The sequence below is a fragment of the Gobio gobio genome (genome assembly GCF_949357685.1).
Source record: "Gobio gobio genome assembly, chromosome: 11".
Taxonomy (NCBI): Eukaryota; Metazoa; Chordata; class Actinopteri; order Cypriniformes; family Gobionidae; genus Gobio; species Gobio gobio.
In genome coordinates, this window is record NC_137104.1 from 22,700,357 (window position 1) to 22,723,817 (window position 23,461).

At 37.2% G+C, this 23,461-nt stretch overlaps 1 protein-coding gene across 1 annotated transcript in view; it reads left to right on the top strand.

Annotated features, from left to right (window-relative positions):
• myo1g (myosin IG) overlaps positions 1–23,461 on the top strand; it is a 62,161-nt gene that overhangs the window by 29,250 nt on the left and 9,450 nt on the right. The window contains exons 16-21 of the mRNA XM_079828774.1: positions 1,074–1,281; positions 2,990–3,213; positions 3,305–3,449; positions 5,689–5,793; positions 9,526–9,639; positions 12,577–12,734. Coding sequence (XP_079684900.1) covers positions 1,074–1,281; positions 2,990–3,213; positions 3,305–3,449; positions 5,689–5,793; positions 9,526–9,639; positions 12,577–12,734 — 954 coding nt within the window. The remainder of the gene's footprint in view (positions 1–1,073; positions 1,282–2,989; positions 3,214–3,304; positions 3,450–5,688; positions 5,794–9,525; positions 9,640–12,576; positions 12,735–23,461) is intronic.

Here is a 23,461-nt window from a genome sequence, read left to right on the forward strand (position 1 = left end):
CACAAACAGAAATGCATTCTGGGATTGACTTATCCAAATATATATATATATATATATATATATACTGTATATATATATATTATTGTTTGTATTATTATTTTTTAACTATTTATTTAATTCATCAAGGAATGTGTTGCATTAAAATGATCAAAAGTGACAGTAAAGTATTTATTTATAATATAACATTTTTTATATCATATAATGTACTTATTGAATGCAAGCTTGTTTCCAACGTTGAGAAACATCTATATTATACACTGCATGAAAAGGCATATTCAAAAAAACTTAATAGGGGCACTTTAACTTGGCCTGGTCCTACCAGACTCTCGTACATTTAATTTGTACAGAGAGTCTGGCCACTCTCTATTGACAAGCGTTAACTTCCTTGAAGGCGGGTACTCTGTTGAAGTTTAAAACTATTAGATCTGTCCAGAGCCACTCTGGATCTGCCATAACCAATCGCTAACGTTTGGTCGTGACATATGTCATCTCAAACTAGCGCACGACATCAACGTCATCGTTCTCAGCCACTCCCTCTGTTTGCTGATTGGACCGGTTAAAACTTGGCCGGAGAAAACCAGAGAATATACCGCAATCCCAGACGGAGTACTGAAGGAAAGTTTAAATTGAGTGAAAGTACGTAGGAGGGCGGAGCCAGGCTAATTTTAACTTAAACAAAGGAATGAATTTGTATAACCTGGCCACTATTTAGTAAATAGACTAGGGAACAAATTATTATACTTTTTACGAGTCATGTGAATTATTAATTTGTGGCCACAATATACATATTATTTTATTCAGGGATCCATAAATACAAAACATTCACTGAAATAAAATAAAAATGTTTTAAATGATATAATAAAAAAAATGTAATGCTAATTTAGTGGTCTAGTTGGTGAACTAAATTAAATGAGTAGTTCAATAAAGATTGACTAAACAGTGGTGCCATTTAGCATGTGCTATTTCATAAAATCTTATTCACTTTGGACCTGCAGTCCAAAATGCTTAAAGTACAAATAAATGATTTCAGTAATTCTTTATTAGTAAATTATGACTGCCATCTTTGTGCTTAGGTACAAGATGACCTGTGAATACACATGGCCCAATCACCTGATGAGCACTGATCAGGAGGCTGTGGAGGCCATTGTGAACCAACATGGCTTTGAGGATGATGTAGCGTACGGCCACACCAAGCTATTCGTGAGAACGCCTCGCACACTCTTCACACTGGAGCAAGAGAGAGCTGCACTCATCCCCATTTTAGTGCTGTTCTTACAGAAGGTGACAGACACTCTCTTCACTTATCTTTATCTGTCAGTTTCCTAGGGCACTTTAGGTCTCTGTCTATCAGTGTTGTTTATTGTTGCTCCTGAGACTTTACCTCTTCTGCTTCCTGTCTTTCTCTTCCTTTTCCTCTTTCATTTCTTTATCTTACTTTCTGTAGCTGTCTCACTTAATCATTTCTGACTTACTCACTTTTTCATGCGTGTTTAGAGGTGGCAAGAAAGCAGAGTGGGATCATAACACCTAGACAGTAGATCCCTCTGCAACTCCACTTCAGTTTTGAACATAAATCTATATTTGCATTCTTGTCTACATGTTTTATTTACATGATTTATAGAAATCCATTCTCATTTTTCAATGCAGATGTAAATAAAAATATATCTGCATGTATGTAAAGCAATGTTTATTTAAAAAAATTTAACCAGTATTTATATGTATGCGATATTCATATTGTTTTAAATTTGCTTTGGATGATTAGTCTGGGCTCATACATGAGGATATGGATGTAAATTTAGGTCTGCTCATTATTTCTAGGTTTTCCCACTCATTCATCCAGTGTGTAGGCTGTATGTGACTCTGATAACAGTAATTATGTTAATGTTTGTGATTGGTGGATTATTCTTGTTGCATTCAATTATTTATCTGCAGTGCGAGTTGCCCTGATTTCACTTCTGTCCCACTTAATGCTGCCTGACTTAAACTAAATTAACTAGAAAAAAACATAGTCCAAACTCAGCAGGGAAACTCAGTCCTGCATAGCAGATGAGACGACCCAGCAGCTGCCATGTTTCTGTCCACCTGACCCTTTGCCACTCACTAAATCATTCGATCATTTACTCTGTGTACTCACTCATTCATTCAAGTGCTTATTGTAGTGTGAGGCGATTACCTGAATGAAGAACTTAATGAATAAACAGATATTTTTCTCGCTTACTCTACCATGCATCTCATTGCATCTAATCATATCTTTTATAGTTGTTCATTTCTGTCAAACTGAAATACTCTCCCACCCAATTTGCATTCTTTTCCCCCCTTTATTTTTCTTCCGAATGCTAAACTGTACAACAGATATTCTATCCAAAAGGTGCATATTTTATATATATATATATATATATTTACAGTTTATTCACTATAGTTTAGAAAATGGTAGTAAAATATGACAAGAACTCAGAGTTAAACTGTGTCAGAACAAATTCATCTTGATAATGTCAGATAATGGATTACAATCAACCAATCAGCTGTTAAATTCAAGTACACAATTAGATAATACCAATTTAGGTCAAGGAATTACCAAGCAATGCTTAATTTTGTTTAGTCTGTGGTGTAAAAGGTCGCATTAGCAATTAAAGAAAAAACACTTAAGCAAAACATGGTCAGGTCAAAGTGGTCACTTTATATCACGCAATTCTGACTTTATCACTCGCAATTGCGAGTTTATATCTCGCAATTCTGAAAGAAAAAAAGCCTGAATTGTGAGATAAAAAGTCTCAATTATCTTTAAAACTCATTTTATTCTGTGGCGGGAATAAGCTTCCATCTTGTGATGTAAGAGATTGTGTGTAAAGATTGTGCCCATGATGCCTTTAGGTTTTGATTTCAGAACAGAGCATGTTTCACCCGTGTTATAGTCACATCACAGTTTACAATGTTTGGTGTCTTCAGAGGGTTTCCCTCACATTCAACCTGTATTTGTGTCTTTCTGCAGGTGTGGAGAGGTGCATTAGCACGTATGCGCTGTAGGAAAATTAGGGCGATCTATACCATAATGGCACATTATAAATGCTATAAGGTGAAGGCTCACTTCTGGGAAGTGGAGAGACGTTTTGCCAATGTTCGAAACATGGCTGACTATGGGAAGAGTGTGGAGTGGCCGACACCACCTGCGGCCCTGGTGCAGTTCCACAGAATCACACAACACCTCTACCGCCGGTATTACCACAAATTCCATCTTCTTGATGTTTTCATGTCTTTTTCTTTATTGTTTGGCTTTCCTCTCATGCTTTCACTGCCTCTCTCTTAGATGGTGGGCAAGGCAGCTGATCAAAAACATCCCTCCGTCTGACATGGCGGAGGTGAGGGCTAAAGTAGCTGCTCTGTCAGCCCTGAGTGGGGAGAGAGTGGACTGGGGCTACAGCCGTGCCTGGGAGAGAGACTACTTGGCCAATGTGAGTTTTACATTAGGTTACTCATTTAAAACCTTCGCTTTGCATAATATGCAGGATTTTTTACATTGATTAAGCTTATTAAAGTTTTCAGTTTAATTAAGCCTTAAGCCCAGTGGTATATCACTTAACTCCAGGAATCTTTGACGATCTTAAAGGAATAGTTCACCCACAAATGAAAATGTATTTACCCTCAAAACAAACCTGTATGACTTTCCTTCTTCTGTGGAACAGAAAATATGCTTAAAAGCATGTTCACGCCACTCTTTTCCATTTAACAAAAGTGAGCTCAAAGCTCCAAAAAAAAGCTCCACACAGATTTCAAAAAGCTGTCACAACTGTGCTACTTTCTAAATCTTCTAAAGACATATGATATCTCTCTGTGAGAAACAGACTGATGTTGTTATTCGCAAAAATCGAATTAATGTTCATGTATTTTCAAACATGAAGAAAATCTGTTTGACCGAAATTTGTCAATTTATTTTTGCTCAAATACAGTTACTTTTTACATTCACATTTAATTCAAAATTTAATTTAAAGCTGTTTTAAATATGTTCTCTATTGTTGCATTGTATAGAGCCCCACACATGACATGCACAAAAAAAACATTTGTGGCTAGAAAATAAGATTTTGTTCCCTTTCAGGCCCGGTTTCATTAATTAGTTTCCATTGGTTTAGTTCAATAGAGGCCATGATGTACTAACTAGTTTTAATGAAGTTAATTTAGTTTACCTAGCTTTAATGTTGTTAAATCATGACCAAGATTTGGCAATCGTGGCAACGAGAGAACAAATTATTACCACAGTTTACCTAAAACAAGAGAACTAATTAATACGTCCTGGGAACACATTCCTTTTTGTGGCCACTTGTTTGTTCCTGCGATTTTCATTAAAAGCCTGCATGAGCATCATGACATAGGGTACTTTTCATAAAACTATAAGCCCATCATTAAGCCCCACATTATTTTGTTTAAACCAATCTCTATTTGAAACGGTTAACACCATGCACATGACTGTTGGTGACAAAAACAACTGAGGCCAACAGATCTCATCTACTGCTTGTTAGCAGGATAATTAAACATTACCCTATAGTGACCCTGTGTGTTTGTCTCCAGCCTTATGATTTTAAATTGCTGTCCATTACACAGATCAACCTGTTAGACTGATGCAGTTTCATATGCGTCTTTAGCAAATGGTCTGATGATGTTAAATTTAGCTGTTGTTTTTGGGAGTGAGACGTCTCCTGCTATAGCTGAGGAGGTAACAGACATCCACGAGGCCATCCTCATCCCCTGATTTCATGGCTGAAAAAGAGACTCGGCATATTGATGCTTATAATGCTCGTTTGGTGCTGGTCTAACTGCTTCACCAACCAAACTGGGGTGCGTTTCTCACACAACGACGTAACTCACTGCTTAACCACCAAAGTACAAGTACCCTCCCTTTAAAATCACTAAGGCTGTCAATCTCTAAAGTTCAAAATCACTGAATTCTGCACTTTACATTAGTTAACATGAACTATCAATGAACAATACTTCTACGGCAGTTATTAATACTAGTTCATGTTAATCTCAGCATTTATTAATACATTTTTAAGATAATGTTAACAACTTCAGGTAATGTACTGAACTAAAATGAACATGCATTAAACTAACATTAGCAAAGGTTACTAAATGCTGTAAAAATATAGGTAACACTTTAGTTTAGAGTCCAATTCTCACTATTAACTAGTTGTTGAATAGTAGTAACAATTGAAATAGACTGCACCAACTGAAACCTGGTTTAAAGTCAATGGCGCAAATGTATTTATTGTTGTTATTTAAAGAGCGCGTTAGTAATATGCATGAGCATGAGATTCATTGTGATTTCTGTATTTCATAACACATCTTTTTATAGCTCACAAGATGCATGCTGAATGCTCGCTCCTGTCGTCACAGTGTATATCGGATACGACAGATGAGCTTTCAAAGACCTTTGAAGTTGTCAGATCATCTAAATGAGTCAAAAGCTTATTCATGAAGCACAGTTGAGAATCTGTTGTTGCAGATAAGGTGTCATATCTGTTTGACGCATTATTCGAGTGGGCTGATGATGATGGCAGTTTTTTTAAATCCGACATAGACTGATTTGAATTGCCATCAAGGAAACCATGGAAGCATACGTGTGCATGTTTGTGTTGATTGTGTGACTAAGCTTCTCAGAATTTTGTGTCATAATTCCAGTAATGTGTCTCTCCACTGCAGGCAAAGGACTCTCCTTTGACAAGCACCAACTTTGTCCGCATCACTAAAGAGCTGAAGAACAAAGACCAGTTCGCCCAGGTCCTCTTTTCATGCTCTGTCAGGATGGTAGGCTTTTTAAAATTCAATTTCACTGTTATCAAATGACAAAACATGTGCATTTGTGTTGCCAAAGCATTTGCAGAGAATTGTGCGTAAAAGTAATAATGTGTGTCTTAATAATGTAAAATAACAGTGCAAAAGAAGTAAAAAAGCAGTATTAACTAATAGAACAATAACAATAGTGTGAACTGTGATTTATTAGGTGGCCTTAACTACTATGTACTAACATTTAAATTAATCATTTGATACAATGCACTTATTGTGTTCATTCATGTTTTTACATTGTACTTACATTTTAAAAATGACCTGCATGTAATTACATCTGTAATTAATTTCTGTAGTTGCATTTTTAATTACACTGTTGACACTTCCCTTACACCTAACCCTACCCTTAAACTTACCCATACCACCTCACCTCCCTAACTTTACCCGTATCCCACCTCAATATCAGCAAAGGTGTTTTGCAATACAATATGAACACAATAATACACTGTACTTATTTTTTTATGTAAGTACATAGTAGCCAAGGCCACCTAATACAGAGTGGGGCCGAAATAAGTAAGGGATAATGTAACTTTACCTACATACAGCTGGTTGTTATAGCAGAATAAACATAGAGAGTTGCTAGCATCAGCAAGTTCAAACTAGACATACCATTTATTAAACAGTATTCCACCACATAAATAATTATGATAATTATGAGGATAAGAGATATTGAATTGAGATTAAACTGTTTTAAATTCGTACCTTTAAAATGTATTTGATAATTTATCCATTACAGTGTACAAAACAGTCGTCGCAAAATGGCAGCAGCTGCAACTGTATGAAATCACAGTCCGCGATGACATAATTAAATAATTGTACACTAAATATTGATTTGCGTTTTCATATTTTATTAGCTCACCAAACGCAAAACTTCCAGGTGGATAATACGTTCCTAGCAAGCGTAAAGCAACATCTTCAGTGATAGTTACCCAGATGAGCCTGTGTTATCAGTTTTTACCGATTGTTATCGGGGAATAACATACCACTGGATGGCGAGATTGACACAGTATTCCACTGTGTCGTGCAATAAAGTAAAATAACAATAGTGTGTTGGGAGTAAACAATGATATTAAAGGGATAGTTCACCCCAAAACAAAATTTTTATGTTTATCTGCTTACCCCCAAGGCATCCAAGATGTAGATGTCTTTGTTTCTTCAGTAGAACACAAATGAAGATTTTTAACTCCAACCGTTGCAGTGTGATAGTCGTATAATGCACGTATAATGATATTTTAGAGTATGAGAGCTATGAGAGTAGGGCTGCAACGATGCGTCGACGTCATCGATGATTTCACACTGCACGCGGTAGAGAGCAGGAGACGCGCACGTCCATTGGGCTTTCTCACTGCCAGTGATCGTCTCGCGCGGCTGAACCGTGGCGTGTGTATTGCAAATACAGACGAATATTGTCCATTCGGTCACATTTTCCGGTGTTCTTCTCCGACCCCAGTACGTCTCGTGCTTTTATTTATAATGGGCAGCATATATCTGCTTTAAATGCGACCGGGTTCCCCTCTGTCCCAAACACATATTCATAATAACATGCTGTATATAGGTAGTTTACATGAGTAAAGTAACATTAAAGTTAAGATATGCCTCTAGTTTTAATCATTTAAATGTGTCTTTGAACTTCTGGCAGCTTTAGTCGTTGTTTATGCACTTGTATCTCTTCAAAATAGACGACTAGTTATACATTAACACTATGCTGAAAGCTCCTGTATGTGAACCTTTTGCAGATAAATACAAGTGCATTTTCGTTTACTATAGACACAAATCAATAAGTAAATCATACTCAACTATTATAGTAAACAACTTTTCCTAATTAGGCCTACTCTGTATACATTTTATGATGAATAGTATCATTAGTTATACATAATGTTTAAAATGCTTCTTGTGTTCATATATTTCATTATAAAATGGCTTAAGTACACTACCCTTCCTGAAATACAATTAATTTAGTCATCATTCATTGATTTCAAGTTAAAATAATATACAAATTCACTACCCTCTTTGAAATACAATAATCGGGAAAAAAGAATCATCAGTTGATTCTGGAAAAATAATCGTTAGATTAGTCGACTAATCGAAAAATAATCGTTAGATTAGTCGACAGAAAAAATAATCGTTAGTTGCAGCTCTACATGAGAGAAAAACACATAGACATACCAATCCTTATTAAACCATGCGGCTCGTGGCGCCCCATTGATGTCTTAAGACACGAAACGATTGGTTTCTGCAAGAAACCGAACAGTATTTATGTTATTTTTTTACCTCTTATCAGACGAATGTCATCTAGTTTTCCCAGCTCCATAACTTCCGGCAAATAAGGTCAAAATACTAGCGCGATCAAAGATACGTAGATGCCTCATTCGACCGATCCGCGCAGGCACTAATGAGGATTCTATGTATATATCTATGATTGCGCCTGTATTTTGCATGTATTTTGACCTTATTCGCCAGAAGTGATGGCGCGGGGACGGCTGATGCAGATCCATAGAAAAAAATGAAATATATTTTTAAATATGGATATTTTTACACAAATGCATCGATTCGCTTCAGAAGGCCTTTATTAACACCCCGGAGCCGCGTGGAGCATGTTATTTGATGGACAGATGTATTTTTTTTATGGACTTCACAAACAGAGCAACTATTACTGCTCTTATAATGCCTGGATTAACATTTTTAATATAACTCAGATATTATTCGTCTGAAAGAAGAATGTCATATATACCTCGGATGACATGAGGTGAGTAAATCATTTGGCCAATTTTCATTTTTGGGTGAACTATCCCTTTAAGAATTAAAATAAAATGGCCTAAAATAACCAAACAGAGTAAACAAGCAATATTAACAAATGAAATTACAATACTGTGAATGGAGTAAACAAACAATATTAGCAGATACAATAATAGTGTGAATGGAATAAACAAGCAATATTAGCAAATAAAATAAAAATAGTGTGAATGGAGCAAACAAAAAATATTTTAAACAGGGCAGTGTTCAAATAAAATAAAATAAAATAAAATAACAATGGTTAAATTGGGGTGAAAACAAGATATATTAGCAAATCAAGTAAAATAACAGTAGTGTCAATGGAATACTATCAATATTAGCAAATTATATGACAATGGTGCAAAAGGAATAAAAACAATTTCAAAAATAAAATAAGAGTGTGAATGGAGTAAATAAGTACAATAAACATGTTACAAGGTAAACATGACAAACATGTTTTTCTCTCACTATCTCTGTCTTTCTTTCTCCCACACACACTCCCTCTTTCACCAGACTCCAAATCACCAAGTCTCATCCACTTTCTCATTTTCTCACACATGAGCTCCTTTGAACATAGAACAACGTGGAGATCACAAGCACAGCAGAGTTCTCAGTGTTTGACTGCCTTGAGCAAAGACTGTAAAATACACGCTCTATCATAGCGCTGCAGCTATGGATCTCGCTGCCAGTGGTCCGGTTTATCTTTCCTTCCCAGCGAAACTCAACCACACCACAAATCCAATTTCACAGGCTATTTTTAAAGGCATGGACATGCAGTACAATAGTAGAGTAGTACATAAACCTACCAACAATGCTAATGCCAAATTGCACATTCATTTGAGTAAGCCCTAAATATTGTTGTTACATCGAGTTTACCCCAAATCTGATTTTTTTCTCTCTCCTGATATCTCTTTTCTCCAGCTCAACTGGTTCAACAACACAAAGGACAGAGCTCTACTCATCACTGACAAGCATATTTACAGACTGGAGCCCAAAAAACACTTTAAAGTGCAAAAGCGAATACCTCTGGATTCAGTAAGTATTTCACGCACATGGTCACCCACAATTTTCATGCATGCAGAAATGCGTAAAGTATAACAGCAATGAACTGAAATGAAGCCCCCAAAAGAAAGCAGACACGTCTTGGTATCTATAATCGTCTGGGTTTGTTTTTGTTTTATGCAACCGTGCAATGTGGGTCAATGCATCTGTCTGCTGCAGTCACGCTTTCTCTTTGGGTTTTGCCTTCTGTCTTTAGATTGTGGATTTTTGTTTACAACTACAACTACTGGTCATCACTAATACATTATATGAACGGTCATGATGTCAGATGGTTTAACAGGGTCATTCGCAAACTTCTGTCTGCGTCTGAGGGAATTCTGTGATCGGTGTGTGAGGTGTCTGACCTACATTCTGTCTACATTCTCAGATGCAATACAGTGAGAGAGGGATTTGATCACACACTGCAGCACTGCAGTCTGAGCTCCCCTTCACAATCACATAGACTCAGACACACACATTAAACCTGCAATTTTATCCATATCTGTATGTTTTACACGTCTCTAGCGGAAGCAGGACCAGACCTCTCAGAGAGATAGAGAGAAAGGATTGGGCAGTTCAGCAAGAACTGCAGAATAAGCTGCAGTATAATACTGAATCATGCCAATTATGCACACATACTCTTTGACACATAATTTTCATGTCACAGCTGTTATTGTGATATTCACAGATTTGAATATCCAAAAAATAACACCAGAAAAAAAGAATATTGAGTCAAAATTGCGGTTTGTGTACTCAAATTTTTTTTTAATAAATATGTCTATACAGGTTTTTTATTATTATTAAAAGGGGGGGTCTAATGCAATTCAGTGCATTCTGACTTATTTATACTGTTAAAGAGTTGATTTCTCATGCTAAACATGGCCAAAATTTCATTAAAAAAACAGATTTTGACGGATGACAGAGTATTTCTGTCATAAAAACCATTATGCCTATGGAATGTCCTCACTTAGATAGCAAAACAAACGTGTGTGTGTGTATGTGTGTGTCCGTGTCTCCGCCCACTGCACGTCTGCACGAGCTTGGCTGTTTTATTTCAGTTTATGCTTATTTTATAAATGAAAATGATATTAATAACCTTAATATATTAAGGACATTAATAACCCTGATGCTACCACAATGTGTGCTTTAATACAATTTAAATAATTTAAATACAATTTAAATAATGAGACTATGGAGTGGACTATGTGCTTAATTGTCATGAAAATAATTGTCACAATTCAAAAGAAATTTTTGCGGTCCAAAAATAGGCTTCGGTTTTGTTAAACAAAATATATTTCTTTCTTTTGATTTTGGACTGCAATGTGACAGACATGTCCTGACAGGCTTTATGAGATTTTCTCTATTATAATCTCACAGCCCTGCACCTAATGGCTCACCATCCAAATGCATATTATGAACTTTCCCAACCCTCTCCGGTCAAGCCAGACCACACTGGGTGGGTTCAGGCAGTCCCAGACAAGGATATTGTTTTGTGACAGCCCAGTACATTGTGGTTTTAATCTCATTTCACCATAGACTGACGCACAAGGACTCTGCACGGCACAGGGGCTGATTGTGCCGGTTTATATTCTAGAGCAGCAGACACAGACAAGGCAACCTTACGCCCTGTTCACACTTATAGTAATAACTATAACTATATTAGTCTCTGCACCAATGAACAATAACACTCTGTTTATTATAAGCCTGTCATCTGTCTCTATAAATGCTTGAGCGCTTAAAGTTGGGTGGATTCTGATTGGCTGTCAATATTTTTATAGTTTTTGTAGAATAATTAAAGTATATTCTCACAGAATAAGAATGAAACTATAGTATAGTCAAAGTTGCTGTTATCGTTAGAGTTACCATCTTTGGTGTGAATGGGCCTTTACACATCTTATGTTTTTTTTTATGAATTTGTCCACATATTCAGTCATTTTCAACGATATACTGTATATATTTTATTATTTGTGTCTGTACAGCTGGAATACCATATTGGCCAGTGTCCAGGGCCAGATCTATTCATTTTTATAACTTTTCATACCTATTTTATCACAGTAATCTCTTATATTCTTTATTTCCACATTTCTTACTGTCTGAAAGTGACTTTTTTGTGTAGTTTCTGTGTGGGTGTGTGTTTGATTGGAACACAGTGTAGTGTTTTCTGGCCCACCCTCATTTCTCAAAATCTCAGACAGCAAGGTCAGCTGCATGTACCACAGGGCACAAAGTGATTTAACCTGTGTGTGTTGGTGTGTATACGCACATGTTTGTGTGTGCTAGTGTGTGTTCATCCGAGTGGCAGTAAAGAGGCTTAGCGCTGCCTGATCACTCTCTTCCTTTCAGGCACAGCGGTGACGCACCTACTGCCGTTGATGAACGCTAGCCCTAAATGAACCCTATGCACACACATACATGCAAACACACCTTGAAATATGTTTGGGTGGGAAATATTGAAGGAAATATTGAACGGCTTTAAATAACCAGTAGGATTTAGTTCATTTACAGCCTCACCAAAAAAACACAAAAAATAGTTTCTATTCTCAGAGTCATGCATGCGTACCAGCCAGGCACACACAGAGTTTTCTGACGCACAACTTCAATTGGTCACACTTTTTGAGTAATTGAAACAATCAAGTCATTCATTCACGATTATTTCCAGCATATTACTCATTCTCAAGGTTACTGAGTCAATCATGTGCTGAAGCACAGGAAGTGATTGTGTTTTGAATGAGCTTTTTACTCTGAGATTGCAAAGGCAAAGGTTGACTAAATGCCAGTAGTTGGTGGACAAATAGATCTTTTGGACACAGGAAATATGGATTTATTGGGCACAAATACTTTGATTTAATTGTGCACGAACACATGCTATGCAATGTGTTAACATCTTTTCATGCGTTTGTGTTGCTGTTTACACTCTCTTCAAACCCACAGGTGGTTGGTGTAAGCTTAACAAGTGGCAATGACCAGATGGTGGCGCTACATACTGCCTCTCAGGATGACTTTCTAGTGCACCTGCAGAGGGGTCAACTGAACCCAAATCAAGACCGCATTGGGGAGTTGGTGGGCGCCCTTACAGACCACTTTACACGGTAAGAGTCCATGCCAGTAATCTCCACCTTGCACATTTTGCAAGTGATGTGCAAGTCTTTCTGCAAGCATTATTATTACATTGCTTATTCTTGGTGTTTAGGATTTACACAACCCTTAGAATTAGGGCCAAATCTAAATCAAATATAAAAATATATTTAAATAAAAATGTATTTAAAACTACATTAACAATGCAATTCATACAGACAGATTCTCAAATATACAACTTCTATGATGAACATGTTTTTAATTTCGGAATTCAATTTCAAAGAATACAAAGTCTAAAATGGTGATACTAAAACTCTTTATTTTCATAAAGAAAAAGCATTAAAATAATGACATTTTTGAGAAGAAACCTTATATATATATAAAAGTGTAATAATATAAAAATTGACTAAGTGTGCATACTTGTACACATAATATTCAAAATGAAGTAAGGAATATATTTTACTTGTTGGTTAAACCACATGACATTTGTAGACATTTGCTGAAAACTAAAGAAAACACATCCAAATAGAAAAAAACATCAGCAAATTAAGAACATTTTATCATCAGTTTGACAACACTTTTGTGCTGCAAATACTCACAACGCAACCAAATACAGAAATGCGGAAAAAACGTGGAAATACAACAAGTGTGTGTGTGTATGTTCTTGTATAAATAGTTTATGAGGATACAAATGTGTATAATGACATGGATATTACAACGTAAACATGGTCCTTCCCGTCCTGATAAACCAAATAGCTTAAAAAAAACCATACTTTTGTTTTTGTTAGTTTTTTTTTGTTTTTTCAAAAAATGCCAAATGTTTCCTGTGATTGGTAGGTTTAGGGGTGGGGGGAATAAAATATAGTTTGTACAGTATAAAAACCATTACGTCTATGAAGAGTCCCCATAAACCACAAATACGTGTGTGTGTGTGTGTGTGTGTGTGTGTGTGTGTGTGTGTGTGTGTGTGTGTGTGTGTGTGTGTGTGGCAGGTGTGGGGTGTGTGTAAGTCAGTGGGTGTCTGCAATCACTGCTCCTGCACGTCTGCTTTAAACCCATTGTACTGCCATCTGCGAGTCAATGCAGGGGTCATGCCCCATTTACGACATCATCAAAAGGAGACGTCAGAGGGGCCTGTGGAAGTGTGGAGGAAGGCAAATAGTGTGTGAGCATGTGTGCGTGGGGGTGGGCGGGAGAACAGATGACAACACACACACGTGCGTTTCATTCTATCCCCATTCGCCAAGACCACAGCGGAGATGCAGTACGACTTTCATTGCTTTAAAAAATATGTTGGATTTTTCCATTTTCATAAAGGTCATAAGGATAAGGAGAATGTTAAGACAAGATAATGAACATTTTAAAGTATATGTGAGGTTTCAGTTGAACAGATGTAAAAATAACCTTTCGCCTGCCCTGAACAGAAGGTGGCCGTAATTTTGCCAAGTAGGTCATGTTCCTGGATCAGCATGTCTTGTTGCTCAACATTCCTCCAAACTAGCACGGTCCAACCCAATGTATAACCAGATAAAAAAAATATATTATTCAAATAATTAGTGGTAAAGTGCATCTGTTTAAAAGGACCCAATAGCATTGACATTGTGTCTTCACTGTAAAATAATTTTTTTAATAATTTTTTGTTAATTTTATGGTATAAAAAGAAAAACATGCTGGCTGCTTTGGTTGTCAGAGATTCACTGTAAAAAATACAGAGACAATATTTCAAGTATTACAGAATGGCATATTGGTGCCCGTATATTTTACAGCTTGTAACTGTTTTTATAAAGTGAAATAATGTTATAATCTATCTGAACTACCAAACTCTGATTTGCACCTTAAAATGTATTGATAAACACCATAATAATACAGGTGGTACAATAGAAAACCTCATGATGAACAACACAACAAAACACACAAAGACAAAACACCATCAGGGTACACGACACTAAAATAATGCAATTAACATTCACTAAAAACTGAAAATGTAACACCAAAGAATCTAATTTACATTACAGATGACAAAAATCAGTACTGTTTTTAAAATAACATTCATGTAATGTCATGCATGGACTTCTGGGAATGTCCTTTCACAGTAAATTAAATGACAATTCATAGCTTTTACTTAAAACAACACATTTTACAGTAAGATTACATTTCATGCACATCACCATTTACATATTTTATTCCATATTTCTTGTTTTTCACTACATATATGGTAAGGTAATTTACACTAAACCAATTAATAGGTTTCTACTGTAGTCTTTTTCTGTAAAATTACAAACATTTTTAAAGTAAAATTGTATAATGGCTTTTATTGTTGTAAAGCATTTCAGACCAACATAAAATTGTAAAATGTAAAATGGCAGGAAGGTAAATATTTACCTTCAACAGTACCCCACAGACTACTTAATAACCATTATACAATATTTAATGTATTAAATATGAATTGAAATTAAAATTAATGGAGTGTTGGAGAAATCTCAGATGATTTGTCACAAAGTGACAATAAACTTGCTTCGTGATTGACAGGATTAGATGAACATGCTCCTCATGAGTAAAACTCCATTTTAAGAGAACAGACAAATTTGCTAAACCTTTTGGATTAATATAGGCAAGTTGGCACATGTCTTGAAATATGTATGAACTTTAGAAAAGCTTCAAAAAGTATTTAACCAAAACTTTTAATCAGCTGTTCTAAGGGGGATTTTTTGTGGATGTATGAAGTCAAGTTCACACAAGTGTCCTATCTGAGTAACCACAGGTGTAGAGAATCACATTAACTATAAACATCATCCACTCAATGACTTTTATATAATTTCTTTCATGTGTCATTTTAAAAGAAATGTTATTCAGGCACATAACAGCCTTCTTCTAATTTTTTTTCATTCTGATCAAACCTCTCCTATGATCTGGGATATAGTTTGTAAATATTTAATGATTTTACATTCCACGTTCTACTTTGCATGCATGTTGAGAGTTCTTGTCTGCATCTCAATTTAAACAGTGATTCATTTCTGTTATGATGCCTCTCATTAAACTCTGTGACCTTTCTTCTGGGTCATGCACCCTCATCTGACTTAAGCATTAAGCAGTCAACATTATGACTGTGCCATGTGTGTTTGTTTGTGGAAAGGCAACGCCAGCCTGTGTGTGTGTGTGTGTAGGGTAGTTTAAACCCCACTCTGGCCATCTGCTGAGACAGCTGTATGTGTGTGTGTGTGTGTGTGTGTGTGTGTGTGTTGGTGACGGTTTGGCCAAAGGCAGTGTTGGGTTAGATCTTAGGAGCTTTTTGTAGCTCTTGCGTATGAGACTGTGAGAGCTTCTGGAGCCAAAGGGGTTAGCAGAGATTGTTTGTCATCTTAACTATCCTCCAAAAATTACCAGTTGTGAATTTTCTTTAACCTAAATAGATCATCTTTAACAAGCAGTATAGTAGGGTTACAGAAATGGTGACCAGAAATTGAAGTGTTAGTATGATCAGATGATGATGGCTGCTTTTGTCATATAATCTCGGCTAGAGGAGATCATAAATATTATAATTATAAAAAGTTGTTGACTGATCGTTTTTCAACAGCGGGGTTTGGTACTAATAAAGTTGACATGAACTGGAAGCTGCTATAGACCCTGCAGCAGGGGGCGTGGTGTGGGGAGGGGAGTCAGCGTGGAAATGCATGGTGTTAACCCTACGTAAAATCACTTCTGCCACTCGACAGAGCAAGATAGATAGAGAAACTGAGCCGTATTGGGTCGGATTGTCCAGACAGTATCTGTGACTGGACCAACGACCCAACAGAATGGCCAGAGGTGTCATCATCTCGTCAAAATGCAGGCTGCTCCCCCAAAAATTACCAAGTCAACAGTAATAGAGTCCAAGTCAACACCTCAAACTCGTTGTTGTGCTCCTCAAACCATTCCTGAACCATTTTTGCTTTGTGGCAGGGTGCATTATCTTGCTGAAATACCGTTTCCATGAAAGGGTGTACATGGTCTGCAACAATGCTTAGGTAGGTGGTACGTGTGAAAAAAAACATGGTTTCCCAGCAGAAACCCAAGGTTTCCCAGCAGAACATTGCCCAGAGCATCACACTGCCTCCGCCAGCTTGCATTCTTCCCATAGTGTATCCTGGGGCCATGTGTTCCCCAGGTAAGCGACACTCACGTACCCGGCCATCCTCGTGATGTTCAAGAAAACGTGATTCATCAGACCAGGCCACCTTCTTCCATTGCTCCGTGGTCCAGTTCTGATGCTCACATGCCCACTGTTGCCGCTTTTGGTAATGGAAAGGGATCAGTATGGGCACCCTGACTGTTCTTCGACTATGTAGACCCATACACAACAAACTGTGATGCACTGCGACACCTTTCTATCAGAACCAGCATTAACTTCTTGAGCAATTTGAGCTACAGTAGATTGTCTGTTTGATCCAAACACATGGGCCAGCCTTCGCTCCCAACGTGCATCAATGAGCCTTGGCCGCCCATGACCCTGTCGCCAGTTCACCACTGTTCCTTCCTTGGACAACTTTGATAGATACTGACCACTGCAGACCAGGAACACCCCATAAAAGCTACTCTGATCTTTGGAGATGCTCTGACCCAGTCGTCTAGCCATCACAATTTGGCCCTTATCAAACTCACTCAAATCCTTACGCTTGCCCATTTTTCCTGCTTCTAACACATCAACTTTGAGGACAAAATGTTCACTTGCTGCCCAATATATCCCACCCACTAACTGGTGCTGTGATGAAGAGATAATCAGTGTTATTCATTTCACCTGTCATAATGTTATGTATGATCGGTGTATATCCAAGTGAAACGAACGCTTCTCGTACAAGAAAAAAATATAGGGCGTGACTTGATTTTAAAATCAATTGCACATTCATATAAATCCTTTTAATTATGGTAATAATTGCCATGGTAATAACATTATAATAATAATGACAGTTATTTCTTTAAATATTATGGAGCATTGGTAACTCCAGCACTTCACAGTTTAGATGTTTTCCTAATCAAACACACCTGGGGCCGGTTGCATAAACTGCTTAGACTAGTCTTAAAAATTAGTCGTCTATTTTTTTCTTCAATACTGTTCTTAACTTTTTAAAGTCAGTTACATAAAAAGTTAGATTGGTCTAATTTGAATCAGAAAAGTCAGACTAATAAGTAAATGACGAATTGCTAGTGTGTCAAATTAGTTCTGAAGACAGTCTAAATATAATAGCTAAGTTTATGCAACTTGATTCAACTCATCAGCTTGTTGGTAAAGAGAAAAGGCAGCGCTAAAGGCTTAAAAGCTTATCCCAGTTTTAATCAATTCAGTCTAAATGCAAATTATGGAAAAAATAATGATTTTCCATTGGCGGGTCAATGTGACTTTCATTAGATACATGTATGTAACATAAGAAAACTTTCATATTTTACCAGAACTGTTTCATTATTTTATGCATCTACTGAATATCAAGACAATGATATATACAGTTAAACGTCCTCTTTTCTCCTCATTTCATCATGTGAACTTGCTGTTGATTACAGTACGGTTAATTAAGGGTGATGTGTGTTAAAACTTACTCCCCTAATACTTCTGTTTGTTGACTATAACAATGACACATCACACTAGTAGACTAATGGAAGTAAGATTTTTTTGTTTTTGAAAGAAATCTCTTATGCTCACCAAGGGTATACATTTATTTGATCAAGAATACAGTAAATACCATAATATTGTCCAATATTTTTACATAATGTCATTTTTACAGTGTAATTATATATTTAATTGTGTAACAGTGTAATATTAATTAACTATATGTACTTACTATAGGGTTAGGGTAGGATTAGGGTTTGGTTGAGGGTTAGTTGCATGTACATTATGTATAATTTACTGTTGTTGTTGTTATTATTATGGTAAGTACATGTAACATATGTAACAAGGACACTTTAAAATAAAGTGTCACCAATAAAGCTTTTATTTTAAAATATAATTTGTTCCTATGTTGGGAAAGCTGAATTTTCAGCATCATTACTCCAGTCTTGAGTGTCATGATTCTTCAAAAATCATTCTAATATGATGATTTTCTGCTCAAGAAAGATTTCTTATTATTATCAATGCTGAAAACAGCCTAATATTTTTGTCATTTGTGTCTGTTATCTGTGATACATTTTTAGGATTCGTTGATAAATAAGCTCAAAAGAACAGCATTTATTTGAAATACAAATCTTTTGTAACATTGTAATGTCTTCACTATCACTTTTGATCAAGTTGACATCCATGCTGAATAAAAGTATTAATAAAAAAAAAAAATCTTACTGACCCCAAACTTTTGATTGTTGGTGTAGATGAACTGTCTTCTAAACACCATTTGTTCTATGTGTTGTATGTGCTTGAGTATGTTAAGCAGCACTGTGAATGGAAGTGTGTGTTTGTGCCACTCCGCAGGGCTAACTGAGATTGTTTGTGTTTGTGTCATCTGCAGACATTATGACCAGAATAATCAGCTCTATTGTTGCCATGCGTGACATCATCCCAGTTGGGTGTCTGTGTGTGTGTTGCTCTCCCATAGGAAGGAAGAGCTTGTTGCGTAATCCTCCACTGGTGTGATGCTGTGTATCAATAAGGGAACTATCTTCTCAAGCTGAGTTGATGAGCAGCTTATCTCATCCTTCATTCCCAAGATGTGCATTTAGTGTCACAGAGGCTTAATCTGGCTAGAAGTAATCTATGTGATGAACTATATGATTATATAACCGTTACACAAGGTGTTGCTGCATTAATTAAGTCTTGATTTGTTATTCCAGAATAAATTCCATCCTCAAGTTTAGCTAATAGGTTTTAAAATCCATCAATGTAGTACTATAATTCACATAATAACAAAGCATTGCACTTAATGTTGATGAGAGAGTCAGTAGGGCAGCAATAGTTTGAGTGGATTTAAAGGGATAATTGATCTAAAAATGAAAATGGCCATTATTAACGCACTCTCATGTCGTTCTGAACCTGTATGTCTTCCATTTAACATTGTAATGTTGCTTTTTTCATACAATGAAGCATACAGTGACTAGGAGTTGTCAAACTTTAAAAGGGAGTGAGAAGTCAATGTGACTTGTACACTACTGTAAGCCATATGATACGTTTTATATAAGGAACAGACTCAAATTTAAGTAATTCATTATTCACTGAAAACTAGGGCAGCATGATTTGAAAATCTAATGATTTTTATGATAAGAAATACTATTGTCATTTAAGTTTGTTGTCTTTGTTTCTAGGGCAGCAAAATTTGGCTAAAATAATTATTAATAAGAAATAAATAAATAAAAATAAAAATATTATTTTTAAATAAAACCGAAATATTACTATTGTAATAAAATAATGCAGTGAGCCCTTGGAGCTTGTATTTTATTGATACGTGCTTCTCATTACAAGTTTGGGAAGATTGTTAGTGCATGTTGCATTCCCCGAGGCATGTTAAAGCAACCCAAACCAGCATTTACTGTGAACCGAGCTGCTCCGAGACACTGTAAACACCAGAGGTGTTACATCCACCACCTGGAGTGTCCTTGATTTCTACCAGAGGGCACTCCTTTCGTCTTGGTTATCATGTCCCACAACCTATTAGCCGCACTCATTATGCCTGATTACTTCCAATTTGCATACTAGAACTACAAACACAAGTAAAAAATGTTAAAAAACTACAGACATAGAGGATGTGCGAGTCTGGTAGTTATGTAGAGAGGTTAAGATAAGGGGCCCTATTTTAACGATCTGAAACGCAAGTGTCAAAGCGCGAAGCGCAAGTAACTTTGTGGGCGGGTCTCGGCGCTGTTGCTATTTTCCCGGCGGGATAAATGGCTCTTGCGCCCGGCGCAAATCTAAAATGGGTTGGTCTGAAGTAGCTTCATTATTCATAGGTGTGGTTTTGGCGTAACGTGAATAAACCAATCAGAGCGTCATCCAACATTCCCTGTAAAAGCAGGTGCGCAAGTTCCATTATGGATTGCTATTATTATGGCGTATTTACCAGGCGCACGCCAGGAGCGGTTCACAGCCGAGGAGACTGATGTTCTTGTAAGAGCAGTGAAAGACAGAGAAGTTGTGTTGTATGGGGATGGGAGAAACCCACCCAAAATAGCGTCGGTTAAACAGGCGTGGGAGGAAATAGCCACAATTGTTTCATCAGCTGGCATCCCCAGGACGTCGCACCAGTGCCGCAAGCGCTACAATGACATCAGAAGACGGGGAAAGTCCAAGCTTGCCAGCATCAATCAGGCACGCCGTGTAACGGGAGGTGGATCTGCCTCTACTCAGGACCTGACGCCAGCAGAGGACATCGCTGCGTCCACCCTCACCAATTTTTTTTCCTGGTTCTTGACGGACAAACCAATTTGTTAGATGTCCTTATATACATATACGTCTTGCCAGAAGTTGCCACTATTGGGCAAACAGGTCTCCTTAATTATTAGACTACAATTAGCCTGAATAATTTGTAAGCTAGATTTATGCCTATTTTTTCACATCTTCGTGGCACACCACAATGATTTCCGTCATCTCATGTGTTAATATTTTTTAGTGTAACAATTTATGATTTGCAAAAATAACTGTTGCATCTGTGTAGATTACATGAGCAAAGTGTATGCGCGTTGTGCACGCTATACATTATGGTCAAGCATGCGCCCTTAAAATAGCATAATGAACAACGCGCAGCGCGCCACTGACTTTAGACTAGGTTTTTTCTGGTCAGTGGCGCAATTGTTTAATGGAACAGCAAAATAGCACCAGGGATTGTTTGCGCCGGAACACGCCTCCTTTTTTGCGCTGAACCGCCCAGGTAGCGCAAGTTCATTCACTAGTTTAGCGACGTGCTTCTGTGGAGGGAAAAGCGCGCTTTGCGCGGGTGCAAAATAGGAATGACACATGCGTCGGTGTACAAAGTCAATTGCGCTGGGTGCAAGATAGGGCCCAAAGGGGGTCGAGTGAATAATTATCCGAATCTAAACTGACTAAAAGATATTTATTCAACATTATCTATCCACATTGTATTTCATCTGCAGCAGCATTGTGAACGTTTGTAATGATACGTTTGGCCGTTACCTTTTAAATGCATCATTATATTCAAATTGCAAACACATGAGGGGAGTCTTCGCATGAACAACTACTGGCAGATCAACGTACTACAACCATAGACTGTAAAAAAATATGGACGTAGTGTCCGTGACGTCACCCATAGGATTCTGAAGAGCAGTTTTGAAGCGTAAAGTTGGGACGAGCTGGCCGTTGCCATCTTGGCAGCGCGTCATCGCGCTTCACTCACAGATAACAGAAAATGGGCAAAAAGGCGGGATGTGGGTGGAGCTGAGGTGACTCGATGACTAACAGATAGCAGATAAATGGCTATCCACCTGTCACTCAAAGTGGCCACACCCTTAATTATGCTGAACTTTAAGGCTTTATATAATGTAAACGAATGAGTTATAAAAAAAATTCACCCCCCTCACAGTTGTCATGAAGGGCAAAATTAGCTATATAGACCAAAACCACAATTTGTACCAGGCTGTAAACATGTTTTTTTTCTGCTGTAAAGTTGGGCATTTTAACATGGGGCTCAATGAGATTCTGCTCCCTTTTGGAGCCTGTCCCTAGTGGCCAGTCGATGAATTGCAGTTTAAGTCACTTCCGTATTGGCTTCAAGAGAAACTGGAGGAGGTTGCCGCTTGGCTACAACATTTCTCTCCGAAAAGGAAATTAAATTAGCTTGAATGTGGAGGATTTTAACTGCGACAAGATGATTTACAGGCCAGTTTACAGTGACAGGATCCACGTAACTAAGCGACAGAGTTTAGTTTAGTTCCTTGCCTACTCTTCTGCAACACTCAAAAGTATGTACTTTTTCTTCACAAAAAGAGTACATACTTTTAGCGCGTAGTATAAGCAGGCGAGCTGTGATGCAAAACCTGTGTTTTTTGTCACTCATTGTGAAGTCTTGTTTGTGTCACACTGCAATTCTGAGCAGTTTGTAGAAGGGGGGGGCATTCCCTTGTTAATGGTTTTGACTCTTGCCAGGTTATTTGGATTACCCTGTCTGCCTGTGTTTTCCTGCCTGTTGCCTATTTGGATTGTTTGCCTGTGTTTTGACCTATTGTAGTGTTTAATGGATTACTATTCTAGATTACCCTAATAAATGACTGCATTTGGATCCTCAACCCAAAGTCGTTGAGCTGTTCGTGTGTAAATGAACACAGTGCCACGCTTCACTCTGAAACACACAGCGCATATTTTTTTTAGGTAAATTGCAGATTTTTCATTTTAATAATCGCACTAAGCTATATTGCGATTTCCGTTTTATTTTGAATCATGCAGGCATTCTGAAAACCTTCCTCTTTTCCAGAACTCATTCCATTCTCATTTATGCATATTCACATCTCAAGATTTTTTCCTCCAGGTCTGACGTCAATAACACCAAATGAATGTCTCATAATGCAACAAGTATGAATATGTAAAAGTACATATGACATTTGTGAGCCTCAAGGGGTGCAAATTTTCAGTGAATAATGATTTAAAATCCAATCTGTTCCTCACATAAAGTCAAATAATGGAGTGAATTTTACCTTTAATTCTTTTTTGTTGATAATGATGTTGTCATTTATCACATAGAGGATCAGCACACGTTTTGGCCCAGCAGTTTAGCCTGAATTCCCCCTCACTCACACTCAGTAAAACAGCCTGTTCTTCCACACCTCTGTGGGACGCAGATGC